Here is an 18,057-nt window from a genome sequence, read left to right as displayed (position 1 = left end):
CGAGCAGGTGTCGGATCTGGTCTCCCTACGCGCCGCGTCCATCCCCTCTTCGACCTCCGCCCTTATATCGTCAATGGTCCTCTTGGCAAGCTCCTCGCATTGGACAGCACGATCATCCGCCCGTGTCCGCTCCTCCTTTGCCGCCCTAAGCTCCGCCTCGGTTGATTTGAGTCGCTCCTCAGCCCTCCGCAACTCCGCCTTCGCTCCATTTAGCTCACCGGTAAGCTCGGAGTTGGCTTGCTCCCACATGTTCTTCGACCTGCGAAGCTCCTCGTCGAGATCTTTATTCTTCTGGACCTCCATACTCAGACGCGTCAAGCAACCCTCCACCTCCTTTTGAGTGGCAAGGAGCTCGACCTGGAGATCTTTCTTCTCGTCCGAGAGCTTCGTTATTTCGGCCTTTTGGGCGTTCTTCTCGTCCTCAAGCTTCGCTATTTCGGCCTGACGGGACATGCTCACCGACTGAAGCTGCTCCTCAAAATCTTTGTACTGAGCTCGGAGCTTCACGGCAGCAAGAGAAGTCTACAAAAGAAGAAATGTTAGCTCATTAAAAAAGTAGGCTAAGAAACCAAGGTACGAAGAATTCCCACTTACCACCAGGCTGTGACGGGCCACAAAATCACAAAGGGGGATTCCCTTTAACTTCCCGCATCACCCCGCATGGGCCAGACTCGGTCCGATAGACCGGCCCAATCACCCAAGGCCAAGAAGGCCCGGACGACCTCGTCAAGGAAAGTCCAGCCTCCACCAAAGATCCGGAACTCGTAAAGCGAGCATATGGCGAGCTCCCGGTAATCCCCCAACGAGCTCCAAGCAATCGACTAACGAGCTCCTGAAATATCCTCCAGATCGCTGGCCCATCCAGGTCGCTGGCCTAAAACCTCCAGCTCACATGAGTGGCAAAGCTGCTGAGAAGTCAAAGGTAGGGTCCGATCACTTTATCTGTAACAGCCCATGCCCCTCGTAATGAGAATCCCACTGAAGGCGATAAGAACTGTTTGTCCCCCATTATACAATCACTGTATTTTTATATATTATCTAAATTGTAAAAGCCCCTCAATATAAATGGGAATCAAAGAGACCATGAGGGGCAGGGGACGAAAAGAATAATCAGATACCGCCACTCTGAGAGAATAATCAGACGGCGGCCGTGGACTAGGCATCGTTCTGGCCGAACCACGTAAAAGATTCTGGTGTACACGCTTGGAATTTGGGGGGGGGGGGGAGGTTTTCCTTTCCTTCTCGGTATTTTTGAATTGACTCACCGCGGCCCAAAACGAATTACGGTCAGCCGAAATCGAACGTCGACACATTATGATATCAAAAAAAAAGTTATTTTGAAACCAAATGAACTCTTGTATGAAATGTGTCAAAATTATTTTGCTTTTGATATTATTTTGATGATAAAAAACTTCATTTTTTCTTATTGATGAAAATCATCATGTTAAATATCTTTAATAGAAAATACTTTGATAATGAAAATCTTCATTTTTTGTGATGAAAAATATTTTCTTGTCATATACACTCATTTTCAAAATGAAATTAAAGTATATGTTCTTGAAACTAAAAAATGAAAAATCCATTTATTTCCTAAGAATTTTGTTTCAATCATTTTGTCAAATCATATAAACTCCTTAGTGGAAATCTCTTGAAAAATATCTTTTTGTCATTCAATATATAATAATCAAATGAATCGGTATATGAGGTATATTGAAAATGAAAAATCATTCTTTTTCCTAAGGATATTGTCTCAATATTTTCAAATTTATGTAAACTCCTTAATGGAAAATTCTTGAATGATTAAGGTTGCGTTCTCTTTACTATTTTCAAATCATTTTTAGTTTTTAATTTTTTTAAAATAATAAAAATACGTTCTCTTTACTGTTTTTAAAAATGCATTTTTGAAAACAAAAAAAAATTGTAAAGAAAACTCAAAACAACAAAAAGTTGTTTTGAGTGTTTTCATCTAAAACAAACTCAAAACTCAAAACACATTTATTTATTTATTTATTCATATTTTATTATTATAATAAAAAAATATTAGTAAATTCATTAACTTTAAAATGTAGATATTTTTTTAATAATTTATAAACATTAAATATTTTTAATTTACTAAATAATCAAATTTATTGAATAAAATATTATTAAAAATTTATTTTTAAAATTTCAAAGAGAATGCGTTTTCTAATTTTCTGTTTTGAGAAATAATTTTTTAAAATAACAAAGAGAACGCGTTTTTAATTTTCTAAAAACAGACTACCAAAACAAAAACCTGAAAACGAATTCAAAACTTAAAATTGAAAATTGAAAAGTAAAGAGAACGTAACCTAATATTTGGAATTCATGATATTTTTTTAAATAAATTATTTTGGTGTATGATAATTTTTAAGAAAATTCTTTTAAATTATACACTGCTTTTAAAAAGATCAAGGCAAAATTGTCAACCTCTTTGAGTTATTTGTCGATCGTTTTGTGCTTTTGTAATATAAGTTAACTTAACATATAAAATGTTGACTTTCTTAAGGAAACAGTCGACTGTTTTTTGCCTTTACCAAGAACAGTTGACAGTTATCATGATCTGTCGATAGGAAAATTTTATGCTCTCAATCCAAATATTTTTAGTTTAAATTCTGTCTACATTAACTGTGTAGTGTTGATTTCCTCTCAAAACTGTCGACTTGTTGCTTCAATCTATCGATTGTTTGTTAAAGAAGTTGACCAATTGCCCAAAGCCATTGTGTGCTTCAATTTTTTCAAAGAAAACTACCTACCGATTTGGTGAAACTATTAATTGTTTCCTTTATTAATATGTTCTAACTGCTAGTTTTTATAGGCTCCAACGACTCTTAAGAGTTAGTTTTCTTCAATGCTTGTGAAAAGCCTATAAATACTAGCCCAATGATGCACTAGAGAGGTTAATGGATGGAATTGAAGTAATTGGAGGTTATAAGTGTAATACCCAAGAAATTAGGAATACTTGAAAATGAGCGTTTTATTAAAAAAAATGAATTTTCGGGGAAGATTGGTATTTAAATAGCCCAAAAAATTGACCGAATTGACTATAGAGAGTGCCCTGGAGCCGAGATGCCAAAGGAAAATGATATGGCCGTGATGAGCATTTCGAGACATGATTTATGGTATCAAAAGAAATCAGATCGGGAACAGTTTTCGGTACAGCTAAAATGCAACTGCCAATTAGGCTGCAATACCGAATGGTGATAGACGACTTCCAGGAAGTCAACGAAAGCTTGAGGGGGCTTCGATTTTTCATAAAGAACAACCCTTCAGTGGTTTCAGGAAGAAACGAAAGGGTTAAGGCCAAAATGAAGATTTAGGCCTAAGTGCAGTTTTTCGAAATTGCCGGAGGGAGGTCAAAATGATGTTTTTTTGGAATCTTCAAAGATCAAATGAAATTTTTAGGACTTGAGGATCTTGAATGCAATTATGTAAAGTTGAGGGGCTATGTGAAAATGGGCCAAAGCGAGAAACCAAAACTTGGAGGGGCCAAAGTGCAAAATTAGCAAAGTTTGGCCATAGGATTCGATCAACCCACCGAAAGTGGATGAACGACCATCTAGAGCACCAGGGTTGCACGAGCGATGGTCGAGGAGTAACTTTTGTAAAGGAAGATCTGACAAAAGCCACCGGGGTGGCCGAAAATCGAGCAAAAATCGACCAAGAATTCGCCTGATTGGTCGAGCTCCTGCAACTTGATTTCTTGGTCAGCAAGGGCTGTTTGAGGGTAGATCTAGGGGAGGTTGAAGCTCCTAAGGGGTCGAGTAAGGTGGCCAAGGGCATTTGGAAGCCAAATTTTGCCTATAAATAGGCGTTAGTGAATGCCGAAAATGGGAGAGATGGTAGATTCAAATCGACCACGATAAGGAACGAATTGGCATCCCAAAATAAGAGGCTTTTGAAGCCCATGAGATGTAGATACTATCTGGAGAGTTAGAGCCATTTTGGTGAAGGTTTGGTAGGGTTTGAAGTCTCGCTAGAAAAGGAGGCGGACGACCAAGCCGAAGCTTTGGCCGCCCGGTTGAGGGTCTTTCTATTGCTCTTTCAGGCCAAGGAGGGTGCCATTCAGATAGACTAAGTGAGAGGAAGAAGCTGGTGGAGTTAGACCAAATCGCCGGCACGGCCGTCGCCGGAGAAGACGACCGGCACGTGCCGGTCACGCGCTGCCTTCCACGTGTCGCCAATCACCCTAGTGCGTGTGGGCACATGCGGGCGTGAGGGGCTTGGGAAAATTATGGAAAATCTGGAAAATTATTTTATCAAGGTCCATGCAAAAAGGTCGCACTAAAGAGCCTCGTTTTGCATGAAAATGCAACATCCGGGTAAGTCTAGTATTTTTCCCTTGAAGTTCATAGTATATTATGAATTTTTGTGGAGTTAGATTTGAGAAAATAGTCTTGATGGTATTTACTGGAATTTTTAGAAGGAAAAATGAAGGAAAATAGGAAGAAAATGGAATATTGAGATATTTAGTAATAAAATATCATTTTTTATGATTGAGGTGATCGAGGAGATGTGATGGGTGCAACTTTTGAGAGTTGGCACAGAAATCAAGGTCGGACACGTATGTCAAGGTGATGCGCGCTTTTCGAGAAAAAATGAGTTTATCTCAAAATGTGAGTTGTCATATCCTATATGATATGATTGTTTATTATGCATGATAATTATGAAATATATGATTGCTTATACATGCATGATATTTATGAAAAATATGATTGATTTTGTCATATTGCATGGAAAGTCATGATATTTGCATGGCACAATATTATTGTCATATTGATATTTGTGCATGGGAATGGGATGTCGCCCTAAGAGTGTAGCTGTAATTCTCCAAGGGCAATTGATGGAACAACGTTAGGTTTATCCTACAGATGTTTTGAATTTTGCCTAGGGTTCCGTGCCGGGCTGGGCCTGGGAAGTTACACTAGGGCAAGTGTTTGTTCATGTATTTGCATCATGCATTCAAGTATCATATTTTTAAACCCTCACTAGAAGTTTCATCTTCTAATGGGTTATGCCCCTGGAACATTCAACGTTCCAATTAGGATTTGCAGTTATGGCAGGGGAATGATTGATGACGTGGTCAATGGGTCTGGCGAGTTATTCGAGTATATGCTCCTTCGTGAGGATTTAGGACATGTTCTTAGAAGATTGTACTATATTGATGATCATGCATAACTGTTACGATTTGATGTATTTTTGAGGCATCATTAGTTTTTATCTAAGGTGCTCAGTTGTTATCTCTTGATGATAAGTCTCCATATATTTAAGTATTTGAAGATGTAATTGTACGAATTTTTTTTTATGATTAAAGTGGATTTCAATTCTGTACCATATCAGGTTTCAATTATCGTTTCCGCATATTGTGAATGATTTGTTGGGGGTTTTGTTTGGAATTTGGTACTTAAGGTTTAAGTTATGTACCGAAAAAGAAAGAAAAAATAATTTATGTATATTTTGAGCCCCAGCATAGTGACACACTCGGTAAGAGAAAAGTGGGGTGTTACAATAAGAATTATTCATTATCTCATTAGTGCTTGTACTTTCATTTTTCTCTCAAAAGCCTATAGATATCATTTGTATTATTTTGTTTTATTCTTTGTATCTTTATTTGAGAGATCATTGTAACTGAGAGTTCATACCTCTCAGATCATCTCATTATAATTTACTATTGTATTGCCTAGCTTGTAAGTTATATGGCCTATTGGGTTTTAGTATGAGATTTGTAATTCTTAGCATTGAGGCTAGAGGGTCTACTTGAGTTCAAGTATGAGATATTAGTGAATTTGAAAATGTTTAATGAGGAACTAAGGTAGTGAAGTAGTCTGATTGAGTCGAACCACTATAAATCACTTGAGTTAATTTTATTCTTACTTTAAATTTTGCAAGCATTGCAAATATCATTTTATATTTATTGTTTTATTACATTAAAATCTCATTTCAAGCAAAAATTTTCAAATCTCAAGTATTTTTTTACAATATCCAATTCACCCCCTTCTTGAGTGTATAATGACATACTTGTGCCAACCTAACAAGCATGAGGGTTAATCGTGTGACTCCTTCCCCCATTCTTGATTATTGTTTAAGCTACATGTCAATTAAACCATGTAAACTCTATAAGACCCAATCAAAACCACTCTCGAGAAACTCACCTAAAGGTATGGGTCTCTCATCACTTGTCAGTCTATTTCCTCTCTATAAATAGAAGACTCTTCCTCCTAGTAAATGTATGTTCACAATGACACTTAAACTCTAATTCCTCTTTGGGCCGAGACTGACGTAAGCATTGAAGGATCCACGGGTAACCTCACCCGCGCCCTTAATTTGCTTCTTTCTCTAGAAGTCTCTCAATCACTTGGAACTCTCCTGGTCACTTGGAACTTTCTCGGTCATCAAACATTCTTTTGATTATCAAACGACTCTCTTATCACTTTGGGACTCTCGTCACTAAAGAGGACTTTTGTCATCTTTTAGGTCAGTCGTCATTTTAGGACTCTCTTGTCACTTTCAAACTCCCACGTGTCGTCTTGAGAGTCACAATCCATGTGCTATCGTGAGAGTCACAACCCACATGGCATCCTGAGGGTCACAGCTCACAAGCTATCTTGAGACTACACAATCTTATTAGAATCCTTGCCTAACTCATTGGGGTCATTACCCAATTCATTTGACTCATTATTGCATCTTACTCTCTCACATTATAAATTTATTATTGTAATAAGGCAATAAAAAAAACATTTCAAATATGTATTATTCTCTTAATAAAAATTTATTAATATATTTATGTGTTAGGTCTACCATTACTTGACTTTCAATGTGGTGGAATTTGCAAAAATGATTTAAGAGTAACTTGTGATGTGCTAGTCATTCACCAATCAAATCTCAAATAGACTTCATTTGCCAACAACAAGAAAGTGCAAAAAAGGAATACGAAATTAAAAAAAAAAACAAAAAACACTAACAAAATAAAATTGATAAGAACATGTCAATGTTTTTATTTTTTAAATGAAAACAAAAGGTAAAAATTAAAAAAAAAAAGAAATTTGAAAGTGAAATGAGATGATTAACAATTTTAAAAATAAAATAAGAACGCAACTTAAAAGTCGAGTAGAAGCAAAGACGCGGGGCCACTTGGTAGTTAAGGAACATTCGTAGAAGATGAATATGAATACATAAAGAGTATTCAAAGTTCAACTCTTCCAAGTTCCTTCCAATCCAATATTCGGGTCGTTTCCAATTCAATTGTCTAGCGAGACCACCACCACCCAGCAGCAGCATACGCGCTTCCGATGAGAATGTTTAGCTGTCTGTTGGTTTGGAGTTCCTAATTCCGATCTTCTTTCTTTGCCTTATTAGTCGACTGATTCGCCAAGCAGAATGTAAGTTGTGTTTCTGCCCTTTTCTCGATTGGTTTCATTTTCCTTGAATCAATCGCCCATTTCTATCCAATTCTTGGGCTTGTCTTAATTTGCTGTGAGAGGCCAAGTTTCTTGTTTTTTTTTTTTTTTTATTGTTGATGTTGATTTTCGTTTTGGGTTTTGGGTGCTCGATCTGTTGGGTATGAAGTGAAGTAGGTGAAGCGGATTTTGGTGGAATTGATCGGTCATTACTAGGATTAACGGGTTCTGAGTGTATGGACAGGTGTTTTCCCTTCTTGGATTTGCTATATTTAACCGTTCTCTGCGGTGCGGTGTTGCTGTAACGAGAGAGAGAGAGAGAGAGAGAGAGAGAGAGAGAGAGTTTAAAGCTCTATTTTAAATTTGGATCGTGCTACATATATCGAGAATATGTACAAATTTGATGACCGAATCGGACTTTATCTGATGATGAAGTCTAGGCTTGCCCGGACTTCATCCTATTCGGACTTCATCCAATGATGAAGTCCCGACTTCATTGCCCGAACTTCATCCTAGATGAACCCTGACCGGGTTTAATCCGCAAATTAAGCCCAATAAGACCTAATCGGGCTTAATTCATAAAGTATAACCAGGCTTCATCTAGAGGCAACAGCAACGAGGTGACGAGATGGTGCAAAGGTGGTCGGCGTGAGGCACTACGGCGAGGCGACGATAGGATGCAACGGTGATCGCGTGAGGCGCTGCAACGAGGCGATGATAGGATGCATTGACAGTCGGTGAGGCGTGTCGCGAGGCGACGCAAGGTGAGATGAAGGCGATGAGGCGCGTCGTGAGGCGACGGGGGCGACGATGAGGCGAGGCGAGGTGAAGCAAGCTTGCTGGAGGATGCCATGGCTAAGGAGAGAGGAGACAACCAAGGATAGGGGTGGTGAATCTGTAAATTGGGTGAGGGCATTTTTGTGATTTGGCACCTTCGGTCATTTTCTTGGTAACCTATTTATTTGTACAAGTAGCATTTTTCTTTAAATTTATATATTAGGCTTTCTTGCATTGTACACTCTGCCAATCAATCAACGGCACATGTCTCCACTTAGGACTAATCATGCATGCCTTTGCACTTGCTGCTATCCATATGGCCCATGAAAATTGAATTTTCGTAGAGGGAAAAGAACCGAGGGTTATTGTATATTCAGATTGCACTAATAATTCTTTGGCAAGTGATCACTTATCAGGGTTATTGTGCCATAATCCTATTCGTTAGCTATGGTCCAATTTTTATTTCTTTATGGAGAAGTTGGCCTACTTGTGAGTTTGCGAGCTCTGTTTTTAATTATTATTATTATTTATTGTCTTAACTCATCCAGCTTATTCAGCTTGAGGGAAAGAATGAGTTGCTTCGGATGTTGCATGAAAGATAATCTGCAAAAAGCTCCTGATAATGGATCATTCATGGCAAACAACTCATCAGGTAATTGATTGTCTATGCCCAAGCCCCCGTAGTGTTTAGATCACTTGTAATGCTTCTTTTTCGTTGTCCAAAAGTGATAGACGAGGTCTTTGCTGCAACAATATGGAGAAGATTGTTGCAGTAATACAGGAAAAATTAATAAAATAAAAATTGAGGAAAGACAAAACAAATAAATGTTTGTGTTAGGCAAGGCATTTCCAGGAAACTATCTTCAGAATAGTAATTTCCCCCACTACGTGCAAAGGTTCATGAAAATTCTACCCACAAGATACAATACCTAACTAAGAAATCAAAATTGCACTTTTTGATCTCTTCTACCACCAAGAACTCAAACCCACCAATTGAAAGCAATAAGAGAGTAAAGAAAAGAGATGGCAGTAATCAAAAGAAGAAAGAAGATTTTTTTTTTTTTTTTTTACTCTCTGCACCTTGTTTGTCCAAATCTATTTATAGACAATGGAAGGGTGCTTGACAATAGGCACAAAACTAAAGAACACAACCTTTTAAATGATCATGTCCCTTTGAGAAAGGACTTATCCTTTGGAAATGTCACAACTCTTCAATATATAAAAGACATGACTTTAAAATTTGAAAGTATATGTCTTCTTAAATTTAAACCGAAGGACATGTCTTTTCATCCCATAACTTCCACTTTATTTAAATAAAGTAAATCAAAAAATAGATTATAATATATATATATTTATTAGATAATATTAATATATATTTATATATAACAAAGGGAAGATATCTTTGGAGAATTTCAAACTGTATTCAATGCTTCAAACACGACTAGATTTGTAAATATATTTTCCTTTTTGTTTTTTTTGTTTTATTCTATTTTTTGTTCCAAACCATAAGTGGATGCCAGACATTTTCATGAAGTCTGACTCATGCTGGCTCTTTGGTAGAGCTACCACTTTTTTCGTTGTGGGGTTGACTTCCTCATTCACTTGATGATGAGCCATTTGATCTCTATTATGCCATTATAAGTGTTAAATGTTAGCAACACAGCATCTTACAATGATATGCCATTTGTCTTCAGTTTTAGTTTTTGCTACTTAAGGATTTTATCAGCACTAAATTGAGTTGAAATTTGTTATTTAGGAAACAACGGAAGTTACCATGCTACTGAAACTGCAGTTGAGGACAAAAAAACTCTAGATATTCAGCCTATTGCTGTCCCTGCTCTGATAGTGGACGAATTGAAGGAAATGACAGACAACTTTGGGTCAAAGGCATTAGTTGGTGAGGGATCATACGGAAGAGTTTACTACGGTCTTCTCAAAAGTGGAAAGGCAGCTATTAAAAAGTTAGACTCCAGTAAGCAGCCAGAACAAGAATTTTTAGCACAGGTTGGCTCTTCCCTAATCATTAAATTTTAATAAGTTATATCATCCCAGAATTTTGACAGTTGCTTCTTGACTTACAGGTCTCTATGGTATCAAGATTGAAACATGACAACGTTGTTCAGCTTACTGGTTATTGTGTTGATGGTGGTATTAGAGTCCTTGCTTATGAGTATGCTTCCAGTGGATCCCTTCATGACATTCTTCATGGTAAATAATGTCTTTTTTTCCTTTTCTAGAGGACTTTTATACCTAAACACCCCCATCCCCTCATAGAGAATGGTTAAAATTCTAAGCAAATTGTCAACTCCTTTTTCTGCGTGGTTTGTACTCCTGCAAAATCCGGATACTTATAATTAGTTCTTATTTCCTACATGCCTAGGAACAGGTGATGACCTGCAGTGGTGCTGCAAAACCAATTTGAGAGAAAATGTTGCTTTGGTTTTTTATGCTGATACATGATACTGTCATTTAGTCCTACTGAAGAAATAGCCCAGAGCCACTTTTAGACAGAAAAAACTTTGAAAGTCAGTTATCTTTTAGGATGCTAGTCCATTAATAACCAATAGTACCGATCTGTAAGTGGATTGATATTCATTATCTTCATACCTGATAAAATCTTTCTGCTTTTAGTGGCAAAACACTGAATTGAAATATCTTTAACCCATCTGCCCAACTTCTTCACAGATAAGCAATGGAAGTAAAAAATTAATGTAGTTGAGATATAAAACCTGACATCATTTTCTTTCCAATAACTGTTTTATTACCTAAGGGGTGCTTGTCCAAAAATAGCACGTGATTCACACAATAGGTGATCTTGTGTAATATTATTTAATTTGTGAACACAGGGCGGAAAGGTGTGAAGGGAGCACGGCCTGGTCCAGTTCTATCATGGGCACAAAGGGTTAAAATTGCTGTTGGAGCTGGAAAAGGACTCGAATATTTACATGAAAAAGCACAGCCTCATATAATTCATCGGGACATCAAGTCTAGCAATGTCTTACTTTTTGATGATGATGTTGCCAAAATTGCAGATTTCGACCTGTCCAATCAAGCCCCTGATATGGCGGCACGTTTGCATTCCACTCGTGTTTTAGGAACCTTTGGTTATCATGCTCCAGAGTAAGATGCACTTTTCTTTTTGAACTAGATGCTGTACTGACAACAAAGCGTGGTATCACCATTCTTGATTTATCAGACCCCTGAATCCTTCATTCAAAAATGTAGCGGTCAGTGTCAGTCAGTTATTAGACAGGGAACTTTACCAAGAGATTTTAATTTGTTGCTTTATAACTAAGTAAAAAAAAGGGGGAAATGAAAAGGAAAAGGCACGCTATGTTTGACCACTGGTAAAAGAACAAAACAGTGGAGGAATCTATTGTTACTATTTCTTACTTATTTTTGTGGAGGGGGATGGGGGAATGAGTAAGTGATGAACCACTGTTTTACCCCTCCCTAAATGCAAATTAGAGCGGCTTAACAATCTTCTGCTTCCATTTGTTAAGATGAATTGTCCTCTAAACCACAAATTCTGCTTGAACCTCGATAACCACTTTTATTGAATTCTCTATCATATGATGTTGTGAATCTTGTATCTTAAACACATCCACAATGGTCTCTTTTGATTTTGTGGATGTCAGATATGCAATGACTGGACAACTGAGCTCAAAGAGTGATGTTTATAGCTTTGGTGTTGTCCTCTTGGAACTCTTGACTGGGCGTAAACCTGTTGATCATACATTACCACGTGGGCAGCAGTCACTTGTGACATGGGTACCTCACTTGATCTTTATTTTTTCTTCCCACTGTTAACCAGAGTGTGCCTCAATTGTATTGAAACTTTTGGTTGGTTAGTTTATTGTTTTTTGTTCTTTTTATTTGTCTGTTCTCCATATGAGCTTGATATATACATTCTGTGTGCATGCAAATAGGCAACGCCAAAACTCAGTGAAGACAAGGTGAAACAGTGTGTGGACCCTAGGTTGGGAGGAGACTACCCTCTGAAAGCAGTTGCTAAGGTAATTTCATATTACATTGTTACTAATATATTTATTTGTAGATCCTGAACATGTTGCTGCTGTTATTTCTCCAACTTCTCTTATGGTTATTCGTTAGTAAATGACTCAACCTAATATAATATAATTGCTATTGTTATGTATCAGGAAGGAGGAATACATGACTTATTTTCCCCCTTTTTTCCTCCCATTTGGGAGTCTGTTGGTTTCACGAATTGAAGATGTTATTTCAATTAATCCCTTGCAACAATTGGTATTCTAAAGCCTATTGACTTCCCACCTTAGAACCCTATTGGCCTGCTAATTAAGGGTTAGTTTTTCATTACACAATTATGTGGGCCCCACAAACTATGGACAGGTTATTCGGCCTTGTCAAAAGGAAGGGAATTTCCTCTTATAAAAGAATAACGAAGATAATGAAGCTGGCATTAGCATTCACTAGGTCTTTTATTTTTTCAAAATACAGAAATATAATGTTATTGATGCTGCTTGTATTTTAGAAATTCAAAATTTTAGGGGCCATTTGAAAGACTATTCAGTTTTCATTTTCAATTTTTTGTGTTCAGTATTCAATTTCATTTAAAAAAAATAAACCTTAATATCTTGTTTGACAACTTAATTTTATTTGTTAGTTTTGTATTTGATTTTTTTTTCTCTTCCACCCCTCTCATTGCCACTACAAGAGGAGACACCAGAGCTCACTGGTGACTCCCCAGTGAATCACCCACGTGATTGTTGATGACTCCCAAAGATGTTTCTAGGTGTCGGGCAACTTTGGAAATCTTTTCTGCGAGTTGCCAACTTTCATAGCATCTCTGACAATCAACTCCTCCTAGAGAAGTCGCCAGTGAGCAACTCCTGAAGTAGGATTGCTGGCGACTACTGGCAGTGAGGAAGTGAGGGAGGTGGAAAAATGCAAATGAAATGAAAATTGTGGAAACAACTTTTTATTGTTTTCAAAATTTTGAAATGAAAATGAGCAACCAAATGTCATTTTCCATTTCTGTTATCAAAACTGTTAAAGTGAAAACTAAAAACTAAAAAGAATGCCTACCAAATGCCCCCCCCTTAGCTGTTCATTTTTTTAAGCCACATTCTTCCGTACTCCATTTGTAAATGAGTCAAAAATATTTCTTACTTGTCCTTATTAGGCACGTTTGTGTCTCTCATGTTTATTAGAAAGTTATGTTGGTTTTTTAAAATGATTTAAGTAAACAAAAATTGACAATATTTCTTAATTTTTTATGTTTCTATTTACTTGGTATAATACTTAGAAAAGTTCTTTCTTTGTAATGATATCCTATGTGCAGCATGGGCAACCGGCTTCTATAGAAAAAAGAAAAAAAAAATGAATTACTTCCTTGTCATGGTTGCTGCAAAATGGTATATCTCTTCTCCAAGGACGATGGTCCAAATCTGGATCAGATTTTCAATCTGATGAACCATCTTAATAAGTTTCATTTATCTTTTTCATTTACATTTTTGGCGAGTAAATGAATCTGGATATGGCTATAGATAGAGATGTTGGGGAGCTAGAATTCATTTAGCCAACTCAGCCTTGCAGAATTAAGAGTTTATATGTTTTACGTGAGTAACCGAATCTACTTTGCATTGGCTAATTAATGTATGTATATCCCTACTGAAAATCAGATGGCTGCTGTTGCTGCCATGTGTGTTCAATACGAAGCGAACTTCCGTCCAAACATGAGCATTCTTGTTAAAGCTCTCCAGCCGCTGTTGCATGCTCGATCTGGGCCTCCCCCCACCGAAATGCCAAACCTGTGAATTCTACATCTGCCCGACTGTTGTGAAAATCAGATACATTTGTTTCATTGTAAGTTATCTGTCAAACCATTTAACCGTACTGGCGCCCTTCAAATCGTAAGGAAAAAAGAAAGACATATTACAGAGGCACTGACTGACTTGAACATTCATGTCGATGCTGTCTTCTATTTGGCCTGTATAGGAGGGTTTGAATTTGAAATATATGCGGGAGCCTCTCTGTTGTTCTTAGATTGCATTTTTGTATTGGTACTATGAAGAGGAAAGAAACGGAATACTGTAGAGATGTATAGAATTTGAAGCTGGATCTGAAGCTTTTGGCCTTTGCTGATAATTGCTGTTTCTTTCCTCAACTTTAAATGCATGGCCATATTTTTCATGGATTTTCTATTGCGCTTTTCCTTCTGCCTGCCATAAATTAGCAAGGATGGGGAGGAAAATATTAGGCGTCTTATGCAATTTGTGCTTCCTTTATTTATTTGTTTGGTCAACAAAAATGAACAAGAAACCTAATTGATTAGGGATACAACATATTGTGAATCACCTGCTCACCATTAAGCCTTGCTACTCGCGTAGTCCTTTACTTCTTTCTTTCTTAAGATTCTCTACTTCACCTCTGATGGGTCTCACCCTTAAAACAGTAAATCCTTTAAAATCTTTTTCCGATTATCTAAGGGTAAGTTTAAATTGTGTGTGTATATATATATATATAAACATTTACAATAAGTACAGAATCATAGGTTATTCTATGTATAAATTGTAAAAATGACAAAGATAAATACCTAATTATTGCGAAAATGTCAGATTCTTTAAACTTGTCGTACCATGAGTCTTCTTGAACTTTTAGCTTAGATGCACAGTCACAGGACGAAAAGTGCAGTCAAGTCAATCCAAATCTCTACTCTTTTCTAATAACACTCAGAATATACGATGCTCAATAATTTTCTGTGTATCTCAAACCTTATTCATGGATTTTTATTTATAAAGGAGAAAAACTGATAAGGTTTAGGATATAAAGATCAATCAGAATTCTAATTCCGAAATTATCTCACTTAGAAATAATTTTATTTATTTTAGGATGATAACTTACTTCATTTTATTTTATTTCTGATTAGATTGACTCATCTTGATCGCTTTTAAATATTAATTGATCATTATCAATTATTATTATATTTATTTACATCTCCCACTCAAGCATGATAGGTTAACCACTACCCAAAGTATGAGTATAATCTCTTTTATCAGAGTAGAGTTTCATACGGTAAAATGAGGCATGCGACCTACGATATATAATTGAGAAAAATAGGAGCAAAATATTCATCAAAATACCTTTAGCTCCAATTTAAGAAAATATCTTGTTGTGTCCTGACTTAACATTATATCATTCCCTTTATGAGAAATTATTACTTCATATATACATATTCACAATTGTTCAAATATCACAAAGATATCATAATTGTCTAGCTTGAGAATACATATATTCATGAAAACGGTTAAGTTTTCTTCTTGTACTCATATTAGTCCATTTTGGATTAATCGCTCTTCCATAAATATTCAATGAGTTAAATCTATCCACAACTATAGAAAACATACCAAAGTAGCATTTATTGACCCATTACTTCATAATATACTCAAGAATTCCAAAAGGCACAATATAAGACATTCACAAAAAAAATGTCTCAAGGGGTTCACAGAGTGAGAATGAGGGATGTCTCAATTTGTACTCATTCCTTTATTGGTTAAACTCATAAACATATGTAGTTTGAATCACATGTAGCTATGGTGATTTCCTCCCACTAAAGGGCATATGTCACTCCTATCACCATACGGATCTCTTTTCAATTGCACCTTCCACTATACGTTAGATCTGGCTTATATCAAACTTACATGATTGTGGAATTATCATATTCGGTTGTTACAAAAAAAAAAAAAAACTCATCTTGGTAACTATCCAAGGCGACACCAATATTTATGTGTATGATATACTCCAGTATACTTGCTCCCAAAAATATTGTGTCTTATCTATATTCACTACTAAAATGATCATTTGTGTGAGGGAACCGATCCTTGTCTAATTGACATACTTATGCTACCCTTTAATTCTTTTAGTCCAAACACTATAAAAAAAATTTAGATAATATTTTAATTTATTAAATAAATGAAAAGTCACATATGCAATAAGGAAATGAATTACAACCTACGTAAACCTAAAGATCTAGCGTGATCTCTATAGGAATCTCTGTTGATAGGCTTTGTAAAAGGATCAACAACCATCTTGTGTGTAGAGATATATTGTAACACCACTTCCTTTTGTGTTATAATGTCTCTCACAAAGTTATACTTTGTTTCAATGTGTTTGGACTTGTTATGATATTTCAGTTCTTTAGAATATGCAATTGAAGCTTGGTTGTCGCAGTAGAGTGTAACAAGTCTTGCAGTGTTAGGAGTGACTCCAAGGTCAATTAGAAATCTCCTTAACCACATTGCTTCTTGTACTATAGTTGAACATGAAACGAATTCAACTTCCATTGTTGATAGAGCTATGCATGTTTGTTTCTTGCTACTCCAAGATATAGCACCTTGATTGAGCAAAAATGCATGTCCTAAAGTTGACTTGTGTTCATCCAAGTCTCCATCCTAGTCGGCATCTGCATAACCAATTAAATGCATATGTCTTCCTTGGTAATAGAGGCAATAGTCTGCAATTTCTCTTAGGTATGCAAGGATCCTTTTGACTGCATTCCAAGGCTTAGGTCATGTATTTGATTGGTATCTACTTACCAACCCGACCGCATAACAAATATCTTATCTAGTGCACATTATGGCATACATCAAACTTCTAATGGCACTTGAGCATGGCATGTTTTTCATTTGAGCTTTCTCTGTTGGAGTCAAGGGACACATTTTTAGGCTTAGAGTTTGTCCCTTAGCTATTGGAGTGTCCATGGGTTTACATCTACTATTATTGAAGCGATTAAGAATTTTTTCCAGTGTAAAATTATTGAGACAATGCTAGGAGTTTTCTTGAATGATCCCTATGGATCTTAACTCCAACAATATAAGTAGCCTCACCAATATCACTTATCTCAAAATTGGAATCCAACTAACTTTTAATAGTTAAGACAAACTCTTTGCTATTTCCAACCAATAAGATATCATCCACATATAATGTTAAAATCACAACAAACAAACAAAAAATCTTTTGACCTTTTGACATAAACATAGTGATCTTGTTGAATGATTACAAATCCATTAGCAACAATTGCTTGATGGAATCGTATATACCACTATCGAGAAGACTACTTAAGGCCATAGTTGGATTTTTTTTTTAATTTGCAAACCTTTGCTTCTTGGCCCTTTTTAACGAAACCTACAGGTTGTTCCATGAAGATTTCCTCCTCTAATTTTCCATAAAGGAAATCAGTCTTTACATCCATTTGATATAATTCAAGGTCCATATGTGCGATGATGGTTAGAATCAAACGTATAGACTCCATCCTTACAATAAGAGAGAATGTTTCTTCATAATCTATGCTTTCTTGATGCATATAACCTTTCGTAACAAGACAAAATTTAAATCTATCTGTTGTCCCATCTGCCTTCCGTTTGATCCTTAAGACCCATTTATTGCCAATGGCTCTACGATTAGGCAAAAGATCAACCAAGTCCCAAACATTGTTTAATTTCATAAACTCCATTTCATCTTCCATTGCACTCATCCATTTTTCTTTATTCAGGAATTTCATAACCTGTTCAAAGTTGTTAGTCTCGTCATGGTCATGAGGAGCTACCATGAAAGTTTTCCCTTCAATCTCAAAACGACGATGTGGAATGCTTTTTTGACTACTCCTTCTTACTAATTCCTTTTGGGGAATTGACTCGTGTGTGTTACTCCCACTTGGCTCAAGAATTTGAGATATTGTATGAGACTCCTCATTAGATCCAATTGGATGTACACTTGGTTCAAGATCTCCTAACTTGTATAGTTGGGAATTCTTATCAACCTAACCTCTTTTGGGAAAATAATTTTCCAAAAATGTAGCATCTCGTGATTCAATTTCAGTAATACTCCC

At 36.4% G+C, this 18,057-nt stretch overlaps 1 protein-coding gene across 4 annotated transcripts; it reads left to right on the top strand.

The window, feature by feature from the left end:
- The first annotated feature begins 7,160 nt into the window (after positions 1-7,160).
- Positions 7,161-14,367, top strand: LOC127810526 (pto-interacting protein 1). Of its 4 annotated transcripts, none has more exons than XM_052350057.1 (8): positions 7,161-7,394; positions 8,747-8,841; positions 9,946-10,193; positions 10,271-10,397; positions 11,036-11,309; positions 11,828-11,960; positions 12,119-12,205; positions 13,853-14,367. In XM_052350057.1, exons 2-8 carry the CDS (start codon positions 8,760-8,762, stop codon positions 13,985-13,987), a joined length of 1,086 nt encoding a protein of 361 aa, XP_052206017.1. In that variant the 5' UTR covers positions 7,161-7,394; positions 8,747-8,759; the 3' UTR covers positions 13,988-14,367. The 4 variants fall into 4 exon arrangements, with proteins under 4 accessions (XP_052206017.1, XP_052206015.1, XP_052206018.1 ...); XM_052350055.1 differs by having other exon boundaries at positions 8,738-8,841; XM_052350056.1 differs by lacking the exon at positions 7,161-7,394 and adding an exon at positions 7,727-8,318 and having other exon boundaries at positions 8,738-8,841.
- The last annotated feature ends 3,690 nt before the right edge of the window (positions 14,368-18,057 follow it).

Source organism: Diospyros lotus, chromosome 9 (genome assembly GCF_014633365.1).
Source record: "Diospyros lotus cultivar Yz01 chromosome 9, ASM1463336v1, whole genome shotgun sequence".
Classification (NCBI taxonomy): Eukaryota; Viridiplantae; Streptophyta; class Magnoliopsida; order Ericales; family Ebenaceae; genus Diospyros; species Diospyros lotus.
Note: the sequence above shows the minus strand (reverse complement) of the source record. Positions and strands in the feature narration are given on the sequence as shown.

Coding starts and splice junctions, on each gene's coding strand:
- LOC127810526 (XM_052350057.1), top strand. CDS start 8,760: ATGAGTTGCTTCGGATGTTGCATGAAAGATAATCTGCAAAAAGCTCCT. Junction 10,194..10,270: donor AACAAGAATTTTTAGCACAG/GTTGGCTCTTCC, acceptor CTTGACTTACAG/GTCTCTATGGTATCAAGATT. Junction 11,961..12,118: donor AGCAGTCACTTGTGACATGG/GTACCTCACTTG, acceptor GCATGCAAATAG/GCAACGCCAAAACTCAGTGA.